The sequence below is a fragment of the Phodopus roborovskii genome, unplaced genomic scaffold (assembly GCF_943737965.1).
Source record: "Phodopus roborovskii unplaced genomic scaffold, PHOROB, whole genome shotgun sequence".
In the NCBI taxonomy this organism is placed as follows: Eukaryota; Metazoa; Chordata; class Mammalia; order Rodentia; family Cricetidae; genus Phodopus; species Phodopus roborovskii.
This window is the reverse complement of record NW_026125295.1, coordinates 12518099-12537376: the sequence shown is the minus strand read 5'-3', so window position 1 is coordinate 12537376 and position 19278 is coordinate 12518099. Positions and strand designations below refer to the sequence as shown.

Below are 19278 nucleotides of genomic sequence, written 5' to 3'. Positions count from 1 at the left end.
GCATGGACAGTATAGAATGTTTTAAAACTGGATGCTCTTCATTGTGAAATTCTTCCAAACAAGGATAATACTTTGTAATTTAGTTTTCTTATTTATTTTTCAGTCAGGGTGTCTATATATCCCTCTCTGCTCTGGAACTTACTCTGTAAAGTTGGCTTTAAACTCTCAAAGATCTTTCTGCCTCCCAAGTGATGAATTAACATCTGTACTGCTATGGCTGGCTGTAACATGTAATTTTTTTCTTTGTATTCTTATTTACTTTAATTTCATTTTACATTCTAATTATAGTTCTCCATCACCCCATAACATCTAATTTTTAAGTATATTTCTTGAAAATGAATGGACAAAAATGTCCATTTTTCAGTGAGATAATTATTTAGAATGTGTTTGTGACACACTTTATTAACTATTTTTGTTTTGTTTTTTATTTTTTAAAGACAGGGTTTCTCTGTATAGCCCTTGCTGTCCTATAACTCACTCTGTAGATCAAGCTGGCCTTGAACTCAGAGCTCTGTCTGCCTCTGCCTCCTACATGCTACTCAGTTTATGACATACTTTATTAAGAGAGTTAAATAGAAGGCAGTTTTAGGAGAACTGTAGTGACCCCAACTGAGTTGTTTCTTTCCTCTCCTGGGCCCATGCATATTGGGCTGGAATCTTGTCAGTGACCACCTGCCCTCAGAGGCTACAACCAGAAGGGTGCTTTTTTTGTTTGTGAACAGTGTGTGTTATTAATCACTTGTTGGAATGACCCTTTATACAGTTGGTGGAAGGCAACCAGTTTAGAACTGGTAACACATTTTTCTGTCCTTTTTTGGGGATGTATTTCATACCATAAGTACTCATCCTGAAACCTCTGTTACATTTTTGTAGATCAGTGATGTCCATTTCTGTACTGGGTAGCTAAATTCTAGATATTAGGTGTATACTTTAAACTATTAAGCCCTCTTGGGTCTGTTTTAATAATGAAATGAATGTTTTATTGGTTAGAATATAAAACTTCTTTGCTGAGGTGAAATGGAGACCAGAGTATTTTAGATGCGTCTTTCAAAGTATTCTAATGTTAAGTGGCATAGCCCATGTTTTGATTCTTTTCTGTGTTTATCCTCAGTGGTTTTTTTGAAAGTGTTCTTTTTATGTACAGGGTTTGTTTATTTTTATTTATTTCATTGTTTTGTTTTTTCGAGTCAGAGTTTCTCAGTGTAGTTTTGGAGGCTGTCCTAGACTCACTTTGTACCAGGCTGGCCTCAAACTCACAGAGATCTGCCTGCCTCTGCCTCCCAAGTGGTGTCGCTAAAGGCGTGTCACCAACACCCTGCTTATATTATTTTATGTCTACTCATTTGTTGTTTATTTTAGGCAAGGTCTCACTATTGAGCCTGAATGGTCTAGATTTCACTTTGTAGACTGGCCTTGGCCTACAAGATGCTGGCCAACTTCTGTCTGCCTAAGTCTACCATGGCTGGCTACATCAGATAGTTTGTGGATTTTTTCCTTTGCATTTTATGGCCTATAAATTTCAAGGGATTTTATAAATGATTTCTTTACTGTTCATTGTTCCAGTCTTTAGTAAGATTTAAAATAATAATAATAATAATAATAATAATAATTGTTTTTCATGGATGCTTTGATTGAGTGTATTGATATGAACTGTATGTGTTCAGTCCCCTGGCTGTTAGAAAGGGCACAGATTCCCCTGGATCTGGGGTTAATGGAGTGTCATGAGCCACTATCTCAGAGCTGGGAACTGAACCTATGTCCTTTGCAGTAGTAGCAAAATATTCTTTACTGTTGAGCCATCTCTTCAGGTACCTCGTTGCATTTTATATATAGTTTTTTTTTTTTTTTCTTTTATTATCAACACTTAGGCCTTAAAAAGCATGTATTTCTGGGTTTTTTTTTTTTTTTTTTTTTCCTGCTTTTTAAAGCTGAAAGTTTGCTGTATATCTCAGGCTGGCCTTAAACTCTTCTTCCCTCTTCTGTACTCCTAGGACTAGACCTATGTCACCATGCTTGTCCAGTTTATTCGCTAATACTTTCACTCTTCCCTTTCTGTGGAAGCAACAAAACCACCTGCTTTACCCATCCTTTGGAGACTGGTTCTTCAGTCAGATCTCACATGTTATCAGCAAGATCCCATTGTGATGCTACATTATGATAACTGTTAAAAATAATTATGAAGTGTTCATTGTTGAAAAGCTGATATGACCTTCTACCTCCATGCATTTGTTTAAAATGATCATTTACTTATTGTGAATTTGTGTTAATAATGATCTGTCCTTAATTTTCTCTGTCCAGTTAATCAGTTTTGAAGAATTTAAAGATTCCACGTTAATCCTAATACCATTGAGTGCTTATTAAAACAACTTGTTTTGATTTTGCAGATGAGCAGGATGAAGAAGCCGTTACAACAGGAGGAAAGGTAAACGTTCATTTAGGCCTGAGCTGAGAGTTTTCTGTTAGTTTTGTGCACTGAGCAGAAACTGAATTATCTATTTCCAGAGTGGCCACACACTGTCCAGTATCTGAGGATATTCTTGAATCCTCTGGCCTTTGCCTCCTGACTGCGGATACTGCTGTGGCAGGTTCATGTGGTAACGGGGATTGTCCCTGAGTGACTGGTGTGTTAGTGAGTAAGCACCTACCACCTGATCCCTAATAAATTCAGAACATGGTCTCAGTGTTTTGTTCAGGCTGTACAGATTCTTGGCTTAAGTGACTGCTGAGTCAGACTCCTACATAGTTAAAATCAGGTGCATGTAATATTAAACCTAGGGCTTTTCTTTTTCTTTTTTTCTTTTTCTTTTCTTTCTTTTTTTTTTTTTTTATGATACATTTTCATAGTATTGCTCAGCTGACTTTGGCCTAGGACCTCATGGGTGTCTTTCAGGATTGCTGTCATTAGCTACTACATCAGTTAAATTTACTGTTTAGTATTCCCTGATAATAGTTTTGCTTTGTAATGAAGATTTATTAGACAGGAACTTTGCCCTTCTCAAGGGTCACCTTCATACAGTATAAGTTGAGTCATGCGCCTATTTACAATGTAGTAACCATAGTTGGCTACATTGTTGTTGGTGTGCCTGTAAATTTGAGATGAGTAGTGTACCCTGTCTTGCCTTGCTTTTGTCATTTTTCTGTTGGTGCAGGCATAATGTAGATTACAGCAAGTGTAGACTTTTATCATGCTTTTAACTTTACCTACCTACCTACCTACCTACTGGTTTTTGAAGACTGGGTTTTTCTGTGTAACATCCCTGGCTGTCCTCACAAATTTACCGAGATCAGCTGGTCTCTGCCTCCCAAGTGCTGGGATTAAAGGTGTGGGGCTACCACTACCTGGTCTGACTTTATTTTTGTAAAGACTTTGTTTTTGAGACAGGATTTTCTCTTTTGCTTTGGAGCCTGTCTTGGAACTCACTTTGTAGATCAGACAAGCCTTGAACTCATAGATTTACTGCTCTCGGCTTCCTGAGTACTTGGATTAAAGGAGTGCACCATCACCGCCCAGTTTTGTAAAGTCCTATTTACAAAACTATTAGTGTGTCACATTGTGTGTGTGTGGTTGCTCATGGAAACAGAAGAAGATGTTTGATCCTTTGGAATTCATTGTGAGCTTCCTGATATGGGTGCTGGTCATCATAGGATGACCAAGTGCTTTTACCGGTAAGGTATCTCTTTCTCCCCGCTCAAGTTTTCTAATCACTCACTTTCCATTTACCAGTTCTGGTGTAGAGGCTTCTTTTATTTGTTTGCTTCTGTTTTTCAAGACAGGGTTTCTCTGTGTAAAGTCCTAGCCATCCTGGAACTCACTTTGTAGATCTGGCTGGCCTCTCACTTACAGAGATTTGTTTGTTTCTGATTCCTGAGTGCATGATCTATGATAACCAGCTCAAAATATTTCTTTGGTGATATTTCTTAATAGAAAAGAACTATATAGGGTTAGAAATTATATGATTACTGAAAAGATGCCTCTGTTGGTACAGTACCTGCTACTTAGGCATAAGGACCTGATTGTGGAGCTCTAGTTCCCACAGTAGTACCTAGAGAGGAAGCAGCAGTGATCGTCCGCAGAGCTCATTGCTTAAGCCAACACAATCAAATGAAGGCCCTCCGTATTTATTAAAATAAGCTTGACAGTGATAGAGGAGGATACTTTTACATACCTAAATGCATACATCCACATGAATATTTAGTTCATACCCAATGTTTAAACACACATGCATAATTAAGGTTGATCATTTCCCCAGTACTCAAAATTCTCTTGCCTCTGCTATAGAAAGAGATTTTCTCCATCTATCCTGGTTCCACTGGACAGGTTTCTCTCCACCCACTGGGTCTCACAGCTGCTTAATGAAATAACCACTCTGAGTCTTACTATGAATTATAGTTGTTTAGCCAATGACTCAGGCTTCTTATTGACTAGCTCTTTTTTATTAACCCATTTTTATTAATCTATGTATCTCCACATGGCCTTGGCTTACCGTTGATGCCTGGGTCCCTTGACTCCCTGGCTGCTACATGAAGTCTGTGTTTTCTTTCTCCCTGTGACTTTGTTTGGAATTCCTACCTACCTAAATTCTGCCTGCCTAGTGCTAGGAACAGCTTCATTTATCACTCAATAAGAGAAACATATTCACAGCATACACATCATTCTGATTCCTAAGTTAAGGGATTAAATGTGCGTGCCACCATACCTGGCATCTTTAGTATGTATGCTTATGCTAATCATGAATAGGCAATTGGAGGCTTTAAGATATTTTCTAAGTGTTGGTCTATCTTTGGAAATGGATTGTCAGGCATGCTGAGATGTCTCAGCCAATAAAAGCAATTGCTGTATAGTCTTCTGAGCCCATGTAAAGGTATAAGGAGAAAACCAGCTCTAGTTACCTCTTATCTTCACACAATTTCCATTCCAAATAATAAGAAAAGGATAATTTACAAAATGGCCACAAAAGAAAGAGCAATGATTCAAAGGCTCTTAAAGGAAGTGAATGTCACATTTAATGTGTTACCTCTGATCAGGTTTTGCTCTGAGATATCAGTAAAAGAAATTTTTGAGATACTTGGATCATTTCATTTTAAAGTCTCTTAGATATCTGATCCATTAGGATTGGAACAGGGTCTCATCATGTAACACAGGCCATGTGTGTGTTGTGTTTGTATGCAATTGTTTGAGAAAGGGTTGGGAAGTTGGTTCTCTCCTTCCTCTATAGCTACTTGGGAATGGTAGCCCTAGTTGTCTTTGAACTCACTGCATAAACAAGTCTGGTATCAACTCCTGTACAGAGATCCTCCTGCCTCTCCAAATGCTTGGATTACATGTGTGTGCTATTACTATTACACTCAGCACAAAACTTAAGCGGCTCAATGATGAGCAGCTCCTTTAGCTCCATTCCTGTTACGCTTATGACTTACTGCTCTGTTTTGTTTTTTTGTTTTGTTTTTCCTTTTTCCACAGAAGTATGTGCTATTGTAACTCTTAAATCACTATGAGGCATAAATGAGCTAATGTGTATAGGGTGGTAGGTTCTCATGTTTATTTAGTAGTAGAAGCAATCTTATGCTTTTGTTAACATCTTTACTTGTTTTGTAAACAATACAAAAACTAGTAATTGATTTGTGGTCATAAAATTGTGTGAATAAAAGGAAGCTATTGTGAAGGGCTTCAGGGACAACACAGCTGTTCAGGAGCATTTGTTACACTCCAGAGTACTCAGGTTTGGTTCCCACCACCACATGGTGGCGCTCAAAACCGTTTGTAACTTTAGGGAACTGATACCCTCTTCTGAAATATCTAGACATTGTGTAAAAGTGGTCCACAGACATACATGCTGGCACATGCTTAAAGTAACAATTTAAAAAAATTAATGGGTTCTTGTGAAAAAAAGATTTGAAAATGTATTATTTCTTGATTATAAAACATTGTTTCTTTTATTAGATAATTTGAATGTTATTTGTTTAAAGGAAAAGTAAACCTTGGTGTAAATGCTTTTATTCCTTTAAAACTTAGAAATGTCAGTGCCTGTGAATTGTTCTGCTGGTCCTTCAAATTGGATTTACTGTTTTCATTGTATTTGACCTAATATCATATGTGTGATTTGTCTGTAATCTTCTGTCTGAACTAACTTCAATTTTTTTATAGGAGGATGAAGATCCTAACAAAGGTGATCCCAGTCGGTCAGTTGATCCAGGAGAAGATAATGTGACAGAGCAGACCAATCACATCATTATTCCCAGCTATGCATCATGGTTTGATTATAACTGGTAAGTAGGTTTTTTCCATTTGAAGTGTGGGAACACTTATTTTCAAACTGTGTTGTGTTTTGCCCACTTCATATAGTCAGTCACCTTGCATGAAGAAGATGGACAGTTACTTTTTTGAACATGTTCTAACTTTGTGTTGTTGTCTTGTGTGTTTCCTCTTTTGACTATGAATGGTTAAGTAACATTATATAGTTACTTAATAAGATCTGACAAAGCTGTGTGTGGTGATCCCTTTGGGGGGATACATATCAGATATCCTGAATAGCAGTTATTTATATTGCAATTCATAGCAGTAGCAAAATTACAGTTATGTAGTACCAGTAAAATAGTTTTTTGTTTGGGGGTCACCACAACATGAGGAACTTTATTAAAGGGTAGCAGCATTAGGAAAGTGGACTTGTTTTTTTAACCTGGGCTGGCCTTATTTTCTAGGTTGGGTCTTAGTCTTTCTGTCTTAGTTTTTCTCTCGCCTTTTCTCAAGTTTTAAAACAATTAACAATTATTTTAAAATGGTTTAAATACATTTTAGGATAAAAGTTGCTTAAACACAAGTTTCAAAAATTATTTTTATGTTTATTTTTGAATTGTGTACCTGCCCTTATGGGGTATACATGTAAAGAGGACTTTGGCTAGAGTTACAGGCGATTGTAAGCCACCTCATTTTTGTGTTGAGAACTGGCCTGCATGCTTTCCTGTATGCCAGAAGAGGGCTCCAGATGTCTTGATACATACTTCTGAGCCACCATGTGGGTGCTGAGAATTGAACCCAGAACCTCTGGAAGAGCAGCCAGTGTCCTAACCTTTGAGCCATCTCTCTAAGTTGTCAACCCGTCTGTCCACTTTCCTACCTACCTAAGTGTGAAAGTAGAGGTCAGGACAACTTGCTGGAATTTTTTCTCCTGCATCTGTATGTGTGTAGGTGATTAAAGGCATATTTGGTGACAAGATCCTTTACTATTGAGCCAACTTTGTAGACAGTCCACCATGTGACATAGATGTTAGATGATGTAATTCAGATGAAGAAAAAGGAAGGGCCAATCAGCTATGCATAGATCACTGATTTGTTCTGTCACATGTAACTAATACTTAACATGATTTCCCTTTGAAAAGCCTTTAGAACTCACATATCATCATACTTACCACACACACATCTGTTGCAAAAATCTGGATACATAGTTGATTGACATAGAGCTAGGTCTGATCAATTTTTCTTGGACCCTACAGTGCTTCCAGCCTAAAAAATATTTTTAATAGTTTAATATCTTAATATATTATATAGTTACTTAATAAGATCTGACAATGCTTGTCAGGTATTTTTCTTCATCACAATTTCTGAGGGTTGGAAGAAACCAAACTGGTGTTTAGGATTCTGAGTTAGTATTGTAAATTCCTACTCTTGGCTGACTCCATTGTATGAACATACTTAGTACTCTGATTTTTGTTAGTCACTTTCCTTTAAAATCTTTATTATAACAGTATAAAGAGAAAGTAAAATCATAATTTTTATTGTCCTCATAGTTTTTGTTTTTCCTTTTTGAGAATGGACCTTGAGTTATATATACCCAGGACTTGTGTCAGTTGTTGGTGTTACAGACTTGAGTCACAATTCCCAAAAGTTTTTCAGCTAATGAGGGAATAGCAAGTACAGTGCATTCTTTGGATAGGAAATACATGTTTTCAACATTGTTGTTTCCTCTTAAATGTAAAGGAAATTATTCAGTCAAACTATTTTTAGTAAGATGTACTCAGTTTTTGTATTTATTAGTTTTCCTTTGAAACTTGAATAATGCAGAGCTCAAATTTTAATATTGATTTGTTTTCCAAAAAGCAATCTAAATCCACTACTCTCCCTTTTTTTTTCTTCAGTATTCATGTGATTGAACGGCGTGCTCTTCCTGAGTTTTTTAATGGAAAAAACAAATCCAAGACTCCAGAAATGTGAGCCCAGTATTTTTATAGTACTTTTTTATGTTCATAGCATGAATTTGTTGCTTTAGTTTTTTGTATGAGTGTTTTGCTTGCATATGTATTTATGCGTACCACGTATGTGCAGTGAATGTGATGGCTAGAAGAGGGCATTGGGTCTCTTGAAGCTGAAACTAAAGTAGGTTATGAGCCAAATCTCAGTCCTTTGCAAAATCAGCAGCAAGTGCTTTTAATAACCCTGATTCTCCTGATTCAAAAAATACAATCTCACTTGGTTGTTACTACTTTTTACTTTTTTATTTTTAATATACAAATAGTGTACACCACTCAGAAATTATACACATCTTCTGCATGCTTTTAACTTTAAAGGAACTTGTAGTTTTTCTAAACCAGATTATATGTATATCAGTTCTAGCACTTAAATCTTGAATGTAATAAATGGTATTTAGTTGAGGTTTGTCGTAGTAGCTTGTAATTGTTTCTATAGCTTTATGGTCAGGTATGGAATGGAACCATTTTGCCCCATTATAAATTATTACTAATTGCAAGCATGTTGTATAGAACCATTCAGCTGCATTTGAATTGAGTTAAATTACCTAGAGCATTTGCTTTTGCAATATAATTAGAAAAAACTGGAGGGGGAAGTACACAGTGTATTTTTTTGTGTGTGTGACCCATTATGTATTTCTGGAAATTTGTTGTTTGCTCTTTTATTTTTGCTGTCTTTCTTTCTGTTTGTTTGTTTGAGATAGAGTCTTACTATGAAGGCCAGCCTAGCCTCGAACTATCTGCCTGCCTTTGTTCCTGATGGGGGTCAAACAGGTGCTTGGCCTGCTTCTTTTTTTTTTTTTTTTTTCCCCCGAAACCAGAACATTTATTTTATGACTGACTGAAATCATTAAGATGAGCTGGATGCTGCAACAGCTGCTCTCTTGGGTTTAGGTGTTGTCCCTTCACGGAATCCATGTCTGAATCTTCGATAGACAATCTTTAGGTGCCTCATACGCCCAGTCCCGGTAGTGTTTCGCCTCTTAGCCTTGGCACTCCAGTTATACTCTCTCTTGCGCTTGGCAGGGCAGCCACATTTGCCACAGGTGGACTTCTGAAGGTGGTAGGCCTTGGAGCCACAGCGGCGGCACAACGTGTGCGTCTTATTGCGACGCTTTCCAAAGGATGACGTTCCTTTCGTCATCTTGCTTCTGCCGCTGAGGCCACAGAGCTTGGCCTGCTTCTTGAGCCTCTTGTCTCTGAGATTAACGCTCCGTTCTACTCTATTTGCATTGCATGTGTGCTTCCAAAGTTAGACTGTCTTGTGATCATACCATTTTAGGAAGAAATGACTTAAAATCTTTTCCATGGACCCTGGTTGTAGTTTTCCAAGTTAATTTGAATTCAGTGCTTTGATGTCAGAGATAACTGCTGTTTTAGTGTTAAAAAATTCCAGATTGTGATTTAAAGCCAGGGTTGTTTTTCCATCTTTTTAAATACTTCAGTGTTTAGGGAGTCATGACTTTAAAATTAATTAGACTTTTTTATTTTAGCCTTTTCTTCTTGTAAATTTAGTCATTTTGTATGTTCATGGTTGGGCAGTAAACTTTTGAACTATTTGCCTTTTTGCTCTTATGTAACTGCCTTGTGAAATTTTTGTTTCTTACATGCAAACATTTTGTTAGTGCATGCAAAAACTTGTGATAGGCTATACCTTTAATCCCAGCAGAGCAGGTGGATCTTTGAGTTCAAGACCAGCTTGGTTTGCAGAGTGAGTTCTGGCCAGGACAGCCAGGACTACACAGAGAAACCCTATCTTTGGGGATGGGGCAAGGGAACTTGTTGATAGATGACACAATCCTTAACATTCTTAATTTTCTTTTTAAATAATTCATTTAACTTTATTTTATGTTCATCAGATTCCCCTGGAACTATTAATATTTTAGTACAATATCAGTGTTGCTGCTTAATATTGTCCTTTTTTTTTTTTTTTTTTTTTTGCCTATGGATGTCAAATTTTGAGTTTTGTCTTTGGAAACATTTTATCTAAAAGATGCAAGTCTACCTTAAGAATTTTGCCCTTGTGTTTTTTAGATACTTGGCATATCGAAATTTTATGATTGACACATACCGTCTAAATCCCCAAGAATATTTAACCAGTACTGCTTGTCGGAGAAACCTGACTGGAGATGTGTGTGCTGTGATGAGGTAAATGTTTCGCTTAGATCCTGTACTATAGGTGGTTAGAGCTACATTGCTCTTTTATATCTAACCACTTTTGTTTTCGTGTGCTAGTTTGAGCTTGAATTCCAGAAGAGGACATCTATAGACATTTAGGCTCAGTCTGACATGGGTGCTGGCCAAATTTGAGAGACAGTATACTGCAGGATTTCTGCCACAAATGCTTTTAAAAAACTCAAGGATATTGGGGATGGAGAGATGGCTTAGTGGTTAAGAGCACCAGCTGCTCTTCAGAAGACCCAGGTTCAATTCCCAACGACGACATGGTGGCTCACAACTGTCTCTTGCCCATATAGTTGACAAGATTAACTAGGTAGACTTCTTCATTGCACTCAAAGGGATTCTGTATTTTTAATACTAATTTTAATAATTTGTTCTTACACGGCCAACCCCCATATTGTGGAGACTTACTAATGAATTGTCAGCCTTATCTTAGGCTTGTTTTTTTTTTTTTTTTTAACCTTAAATTAAGCCATTTCCATTCATTTATGTGCTGTCCAGATGATTGTTTACCTTGCCTTAGTGCTGGCCATCCTGTTTCTGCTTCTTCCATTCTGTTTGACCCTCAGCTGGCTGGCTGCCTCCCATTTTCTCTCTGCCTGCCAGCCCTGCCTGTCTCTACTTGGCCCAGCTATTAGCCATTCAGGTTTTTCTTAGACCAATCAGGTACTTTAGGCAGACTAGATGAAATAGCAGTACATCTTTATATAGTTAGACAAATATTCTTTTCCACAAGACTGTATTGCATAGTTTATGTCTTGTTTTGTATTCAGATCATACAATGACAAGAGATTTGAGTGGAAAGTGTAAATACCATTTCAGAACAAAATTAAATTTTGGATTTCCATTTCTGAATTCAGAGAAGGAGTTTTTTCATCTCAAAAATAGAAAGCAAAATGAACACCCACAATTAATTGACATTTTACTCACTGTGAAGGTTGTGCATTCTCCCTCAGACAGCACCAAGATACTTGGCTAGTTTGTCACCTGCAGAACATTTTACAAATTGTATGATCATGGGTTCACAACCCGGATTTGTTCTCTAGAACGTAATGTATATAACTCTTCTCTTTCAGGGTTCATGCCTTCTTAGAGCAGTGGGGCCTTGTTAACTACCAAGTAGATCCTGAAAGTCGACCCATGGCAATGGGGCCTCCTCCTACCCCTCATTTCAATGTGTTAGCCGACACACCCTCAGGCCTTGTGCCTCTGCATCTTCGATCACCTCAGGTAAGTTCGGTCTAACAGCTCTTGAGGGCGACCTTTCATTCTTGTCCTGTTGGAAGTACCCATTCTAGTGATCAGGGTGATTCTTGGGATTGTGTACAGTTTGGTTTTCATGTCTCCAAGTGGAAATTTGTGTTCACGACAATGTGTATATACGTTTAAGGTAATGTGCCACCAATTTAATTATAGTATGAAGTTACAAAATTTAGTTACTTTTTAGCACCTTATCCCTTTGCCATCAATGTTACTAGTCAATAAGCAGACAAGACAATGAACTTTTCATCCAGTCTGTGTCTTAAAAATGTACATTTAAAAATTTTAATAATTACTATTTCAGAAGTAAATGTACATTGTTTTGAAAGACTACTGTACCAAACAAATTATTAAAGTAGGACGTTCATACTGTATTTGCTCTTTATTGCTAAAGAGACTATATCATGTTAGCAGAGAAAGTGGCTGCCCTTTCTGAGTTAAGAGAGCACCAAGAACACTTGTCTTTTCAATGCAAGTTCTTACCAGTGTGATTTTGTGAAAACTTGATCCAAAGCATTTCTTTTTTATTTGTTTTGTTTTCTTTTTTGAGAGAAGATTTTACTATGTGGCCCTGGCTGTCCTGGCCCTCACTCTGTATATCAGGCTGGCCTTGAACTCAAAGAGATCCTCCTACCTCTGCCTCCCAAGTTCTGTAATGAAATATGTGTGTTACCACACTCAGCTGACAAAGAGATTTAAGAACCAATGTTAAATACGATTTTAATACTAGATTGAATTTTCAGTGGTTAGAGCACAGGATGCTCTTCTGAGGATCCAGGTTCAATTCCCAGCACCCACATGTCAGCTCACAATATCTATAATTCCAGTCATAAACAAAACACAATGAACAAAATAAGACAACCCCCCCCCTCAGAACTTCTATCCCCTTGAATTTGAAAAGGCTAATGTCATTTTGTCATTTATCTACCTCATAGGTCCCTGCTGCTCAGCAGATGTTAAATTTTCCTGAAAAGAATAAGGAAAAACCAATTGATTTGCAGAACTTTGGTCTTCGAACTGACATTTACTCCAAGAAAACACTGGCAAAGGTAAAGACCTTTTTGTAAACCCACATGGACCACCCACTTGCATGGCTTTTATAGGCAATCCAGTCTTTGATAGGATCTAGCAAGGTGTTAGCAAGGTTTCTACTGAGCTCTGATGCATTTCAATAGTCACTTATATGATTAGCAGATAGTTATTTAAAAATAACTATGGATAGTACATTTTGAAGTTAATACATTTTGAGAAGTAAATTAGAATGTATAGTAAGAAGCAGGCATTAATGTTGTTAGCTTCTATAGTGAATCAGCAGACTATTGAGATTACAAAACAAGTTAGTGAGTTTAGGGCCCTGTTTACTCACTGAACCAATAAGAAAAAACGTAAATGGATAATGGTGAAGAAAGTATGAAACAATAAGAGCAAAGTACAGGAGCCTTGTCATCAATCAAGAATATGTCATTAGAGGACAAGAAAGAAGTGTAGATATTGCTGTCTTTAGGGTTTTCATTGCTGTGAAGATACACCATGACAACTCTAAAAGAACGCATTTTGCTGGGGTGACAGCTGTAGTTTGAGAGGTTCAGTCCATTATCATGTTAGGGAGCATGGTGGCATGCAGGTGTGCTAGGTCTGAGAGTGCTACATCTTGGAGGTAACAGGAAGTCAGCCGACACTGGGTGGTATCCTGAGCATAGGAAACCTCCACGGCCACCCCACAGGGGCACACTTCCTCCAACAAGGCCATACCCACTACATCAAAGCCATACCTCCTTAATAGTGCCACTCCCTATGAGATTTTGGGCTGGTTACATTCAAACTACCACAATAGGATTGATGAGTTGTCTATGTAATGATTAACTCTATGCTAGAACTAATAAAAAGATATATACATACAGGGGTGGCAAAGTGGCTTAGGGCTTCACAGTACTTGCAACCAAGTCTAACAACCTGAATTTAAATCTTTAGCACACACTTAAAAGCCGTATGTGGTGGTGCCTTCTTGGGGGAAAAGGGAGGAGACAGACAGGCCAACCTGCTTGAAACCTGCAGGTCCAGTGTTGTGGAGTAGGCAGCACAGAGGGACACAGACAAAGGGACATTGCCAAAACCAAGGTGGAGTGTAAGGAGTACGGTTTTTCCACCTGCCGCCTGGTCTTGTCCCGCCGCCGCGCCAGCCCCAATTAACACACTGAGACTCTGTATTAGATATAATTCTGTTGGCCAGGTACTTGTTTCTTATCGGCTAACTCTGTCTTCAGTATTAACCCATTTCTGCTGATCTATGTATTTCTCTTACCGGGGAGCCTGCAGCATACTGCTTTCTCCCGACTCTCCATCTTGACTCCTCCCTACTCCTTCCTCTTTCCTCCTCCTCTCCTAGTCCCTCCTATCTTCCTTTCCTATTGGCCAACAGTGCTTTATTCATTAACCAGTATAAGAAACCTATACAGAATGACATCTCCCATCAGTGGAGTCTTAAAGCCTTCACCTGAGGTTGTCCTTGACCCCAGTGTACACATTCTCACTAAGGAACATGCACATATACACCTCATTCAAAAACAATACAGTTCATTTGTTTGCTTGTTTTTTTTTTTTCGGGACAGGGCTTCAGTGTGTAGTCCTGGCTGTCCTCGGACTCACAGAGATCCACCTGCCTCTGCCTCCTGAGTGCTGGGACCAAAGGTGTGCGCCACCACCACCCACTAATGAGTTTTAAATCATGATAAAATCTAAATGAGGAGGCTAAATAATATGGGTAAGAAATGAAATTGGATTTAAATGAATAATAAAATTGATGGCTTCCAGTTGTGGTGGTAGCATAGTCAGATCTGGTCTACAGAATGAGTTCCAGGACAGCCAGAACTGTTACAGAGAAATTTTATCTCTCCCTCAAAACAAACTGAAATCAACAACAACAAAAACCCCCAACTGATGGCTGATGCTACATCATCAATGATAGATGACAAAGGACAAAAAACTATTGTATGGGACTACAAACTCATTCCTGAAATCTGTATTAAATAATCAATAGGGTAAAACGATGTTTGAAATGTTTAAAAGTATAGAAGTTGCTGTTAGCATTTTGCAAAAACCTATAGGAAGTTCCTGAGGATGAAAAGAAATGAGCCCAGATAGAATTAACACAAGTCAGCAGTGGTTCATGGCTATGCATCATCCTACTCTGCCTGCTTTTCTGAATTACCCAGAAATCTTTTTGCTTAGTGTATGTTTCCCTAACACTTTTGGCCATTCCTTTGTGTTTTGGGGTTTTTCACTTGCATGCATGTCTTTGTTGTGCATGATGAAATCATGCCTACAGAGCCCAGAAGAGGATATTGGATGTTCTGGAACTGAAGTTAGAAGATGGTTGTGAGATACCATATGATTGTTGGGAATTGAAACTGAGTCTTCTGAGCAACAAAGAATGCCTTTACTGTTGTGCTGTCTCTGCAGTCCTGTGTACTTTTATGTGCATGAATCTTCATCTGCATGTTCATGTGCTTTGTTTGAGTGGTTGCTGTGAAGACCAGGGAAGGGTGTCGTGTCAGATTGGGTAAAAGTGGAGTTACAGGTACTTCAGAACTGCTATGTGGGTGCTGAAATAATAACCCAGGTCTTTAGAAGAGCAACTAGTGCTAGTAACCCACATGCCTTCTCTCCAGCCCTTCAATTATAATTTTCCAAAGTATTTTTACAATACACATAATTGAATAAAGTGTACTTGAAAGGCCAGTGTATTAAACAGTACAGATTTTTTTTTTTTTTGACTGCGCATGGTGACATGTCATTGAGCTTTTCATAAAAGCTCAAGACCTTTTTAAATAAAAGTAGTAATATTAAGTGTTTGGGTCCATTATGTGTGGGTGTGAGTGACCATTTCCGTATTCAGCACAAAGAACAGGAAATGAAAGTATACTTCGGATGTTTCTACATTTTATAGGAAATGCAAAAATATTAATTCAAAGTAGACTGACCAATTGTAAACTAATGTTGTAAGTCCTAACACAGCTATTTTAAGTATAATTCCCTAGTAACTTTTATACGTGTGTGTGTGTTTGTGTTTACAATAGTAAAACCATAATCTCAGTTTTTAATATGGTTTCTAATTCTTGTAGTCTCAGCACTGAGGTGGATAAAGGCAAATTTGATAACAGGCTGGGCATAACATAGTGAGTTTGAAGTCAGAGCACAAAAGCAAGATTTGTTTTTTAAAAGAGAAAAAAATATTTGCTCAAACATAGAAATATTCAATAAAAGGAACATTTAAAGAAACAGAAAATAGCGATTATCATTTGACCCTAACAATAATAACAAAATATGCTTGTGTGCCTTCTCTCTTTAAGCGCCCCCCCCCCCCATGCTGGAAATTGAATTCAGGGTATCACAAATGCTAGGCAAGAGCCCCACCACTGAGTCCCAGCCACATTGGATATTTTAGTTTTTATTTTTAAATTTTTAATTATTTGTATGTCTGTATACCATTTGCATGCAGTACCCCGTTAGTTCAGAAGATGGCATTAGATCCTCTGGAACTGGAGTTTTAGAGATGATTGTAAGCCATGCTGATTATGGAACCTTTGTGCTCTGGAAAAACAGCTAGTGATCATAACTGTTGAACTTTCTCTTCAGCCCTCCTCTTACATACATTTTTATTTTCTTGCATACAGGTTTGTGTTTTATATTTGAAAAGTTGTTTATTCTTGCATACAGTTTAACACTCCACTGAAATTGCAAAATTGTCAAATTGGGTTAAAAAAAAGTCAAAAACTTGAGTTTACAACATAGACACAACTAAAAGTAAAACAATGGAGGAAGATATACCTGCATTCACCTCAGAGCCAGAGCATTAATTATATTTAGCATATAAAGACAACAGAGTTGTTCAAACACATGCTCTGGTGATGATTAAAAAAAGCTATAATTAAGAATGCATGATATTTTCAGATTCCACATTCATACGTACATGTGTAGGCATAAAGTATAGAAATATATAAACAAAAATTGGGAAATAGTCAACACTGGAAATGCCTCAGATATAAGTATCAGTGTCAGCAAGTACTTATAGTTATTCCCCAACAACAGTCTATGTCAAGATTCCACTGGTTAACTTGTCACAAACACCAAAGAAATAATTCCAGTGTTCTGAGTCTCTTCTAGCAATCTAAAAGGAAAGAGAATGTTCCTATAGATAAACATAGATATCCTGTTGATAGATACATAACTAGTGTTCTTGGACATGGAAGCAAAAAATTAAGAATCATTTGTAAATTCATATGTAGAATTGACAAAATGCAAATATCTTAAATGGTCATAATATAATTTTTGGTTTGTTCAGACTGTGTAATAGTGTGAAAAACAAATGAAACATTCCACTATCTTCATACAGACTGCATGATTAGGACAAAATACATTCCCCGTTTTTTCATAATTCTAGCACTAAGCAGGCTTATTATTTGATGTTTGAGATTGATAAAGTAAGATCCACTCTCAGAACAGCAAAACTAAACAGTGAGGCTGGAGAGATGGTTCAGTGATTAAGAACACTTACTGTTCCTATGCAAATATTACAGACTTTCAAAGATTATAGAAATCAGAGTAGGAAAATTTGTAGTATTAATTTCATCTATCTGTCTTTGAAGTATATACATTTAAAAGTAGAGAATATTATCAACTATACCACATAGGCTGTCCCAAGTGAGTCTGTGTGTGGAACATGGTCTGCCAATCAAGGATTCTCTTGTCATAGTTCAGGTGACTATAACCTGTATGACACCAGTGTCCTAATACCTCCTTCTTCTAGCTAGGGATTGTCAAGAAAGAAGTCATGTGACTGTAGGGAATCATGGGGAGACTTTTCAGATATGTGGGTGGGAGATAATGTGGAAATGTTAAGGTTGGATGAACCCTGAGTATTTGCATTCAAAGATATCCTAGTAGTTAAGAATAAGTTCTTGTAAAGAACCTTGGTTTGGTTCCTGGCTTATTACCTTCTATAACTCCAATTGCAGGGGACCTGCTGGCCTCTGTGTGTACTGCATGCACATGTACACACGTGAGCAAAACATTCATACAGCTCAAGTAAAAGTAAAAATTAAAAGTTAATCTAGTGTTTTATATGTGTGGTACATTTTTTCTTAGAATTCTACGGAAAGTTATTTTTTCAACTTTTACTAAATATTTACGCTAATTTCCCCCATTATGTGTGTATGTGCATGCAAACTCAGTTCTGTGGAGTCAGAGGACAAGTTTTGGAAGTCACTGTTCTCTTTCATCCAAATGGGTTCTGGAGACTCAAACTCCGTCTGTCAGGCCTAACAAACTCAGTCTGTCAGGCCTAATGGTGACTGCCTTTACCTTATCAGCTTTCTGGCATATAGGTTACTTTTGCAGAATTATAGGTGATTTATCTTATTTATGAATTTCTGAATTTATATCTTCCAAAGTTAAAATAACATGGAACTAGTTCCAGTGACTAATGAAAACAGGAAGCTGTTGAAGCATGCCAGACCCTCCATTGAATTTTGAACTTTTTGAATGTTTAATTATTGGGGGACTCATCTTAGTGGACCGGGTAAAATTGTTCTATGCTTAAAGAAGTCCTGCTTGAACTCCATCCATATCCATTGGTGATGAATAAATAATTTTTGACTCTGTTTCTTTAGAGTAAAGGTGCTAGTGCTGGAAGGGAGTGGACAGAACAGGAGACCCTTCTCCTCCTCGAGGTGAGCTGACCGGTGACCTATCCTTAAAGCTGATGCATGTAAATTCCTACTTGCTCTGTTTTCTTCTTTGTCTCTAAATACAATTCAAAAGGATACCCTTCCTGTTGCTATTTTAAGTTATTCTAGACTCTCCGTCTGATATCTGTGTTAAGCACGAGTCTTTTCAGCCCTACCTTTCACAATCCAAACTCCTAACTAAACATATCTGTGCTGTATGGCGCTGAGACAGAGTGCGCTCAATACTCACAGGTGAACACAACTTGTTTTTAGTGCTGGTGGGACCTTTGTGCCGTTAGGAGCAATTTAATTGCAGTACAGCTGCAAACAGCAGCAGTTCTGCTCACCGGTGCTCCGAATTCCCTCTTCCCCAGCTGTGAGATTAGTGGATGGTGCGGGAGAGATGGCTCAGCCATTAAAGCCAAGACTCAAAACCAAATATGTAAGTTACATAAGAAACCCTCATCTACTCTTTATTCAGAACAAACTGAAGAAAACAGTTGTATCCTTAAACAATAATACATTTTCTGTGCTTCGGGTGGAATCTGGGCTGTGTTTATGTTGAATTCTTTTTTAAACATAAGAAGAAAGTAAGTCTCAGCAGCATTGTTTACCATTAACACTATCCATAAATGCAGTTTGTTTAGAGCAATTACTAGCTTAAAAGTTGGTTTCTAGATACACACTCTTTAATCTTAGCATTTGAAGACTGATACTTGAGGATTGCAAGTCCTTTGCTCTTCATGGTCAGGTAGGACAACTGTTTCAAAAACCTTAAATGAAAAAAATAGCAAAATGCACACACACAGAAAGTGCCAGGTATGGTGCTGCACACCTGTGATCTCAGCATGCAAGAGGCTAGACCAGTTAG

The 19278-nt window shown here is 37.6% G+C and overlaps 2 protein-coding genes across 5 annotated transcripts in view; one reads left to right on the top strand and one right to left on the bottom strand.

The window, feature by feature from the left end:
- Positions 1 to 19278, top strand: part of Smarcc1 (SWI/SNF related, matrix associated, actin dependent regulator of chromatin subfamily c member 1) — a 98041-nt gene that overhangs the window by 33613 nt on the left and 45150 nt on the right. For all 4 annotated transcript variants that reach the window (XM_051203573.1, XM_051203564.1, XM_051203588.1 and 1 more), the window contains exons 13-19: positions 2385 to 2422; positions 6146 to 6267; positions 8134 to 8205; positions 10276 to 10389; positions 11499 to 11652; positions 12618 to 12731; positions 18351 to 18410. In XM_051203573.1, the coding sequence (XP_051059530.1) occupies positions 2385 to 2422; positions 6146 to 6267; positions 8134 to 8205; positions 10276 to 10389; positions 11499 to 11652; positions 12618 to 12731; positions 18351 to 18410 (674 nt within the window). The remainder of the gene's footprint in view (positions 1 to 2384; positions 2423 to 6145; positions 6268 to 8133; positions 8206 to 10275; positions 10390 to 11498; positions 11653 to 12617; positions 12732 to 18350; positions 18411 to 19278) is intronic.
- Positions 9055 to 9407, bottom strand: LOC127236191 (60S ribosomal protein L37-like). The gene has a single exon (XM_051203721.1). It carries the CDS (start codon positions 9383 to 9385, stop codon positions 9092 to 9094), a length of 294 nt encoding a protein of 97 aa, XP_051059678.1. The 5' UTR covers positions 9386 to 9407; the 3' UTR covers positions 9055 to 9091.

Bases quoted from the DNA above. Each gene is read 5' to 3' on its own strand.
- LOC127236191 (XM_051203721.1), bottom strand. From the start codon at position 9,385: ATGACGAAAGGAACGTCATCCTTTGGAAAGCGTCGCAATAAGACGCAC.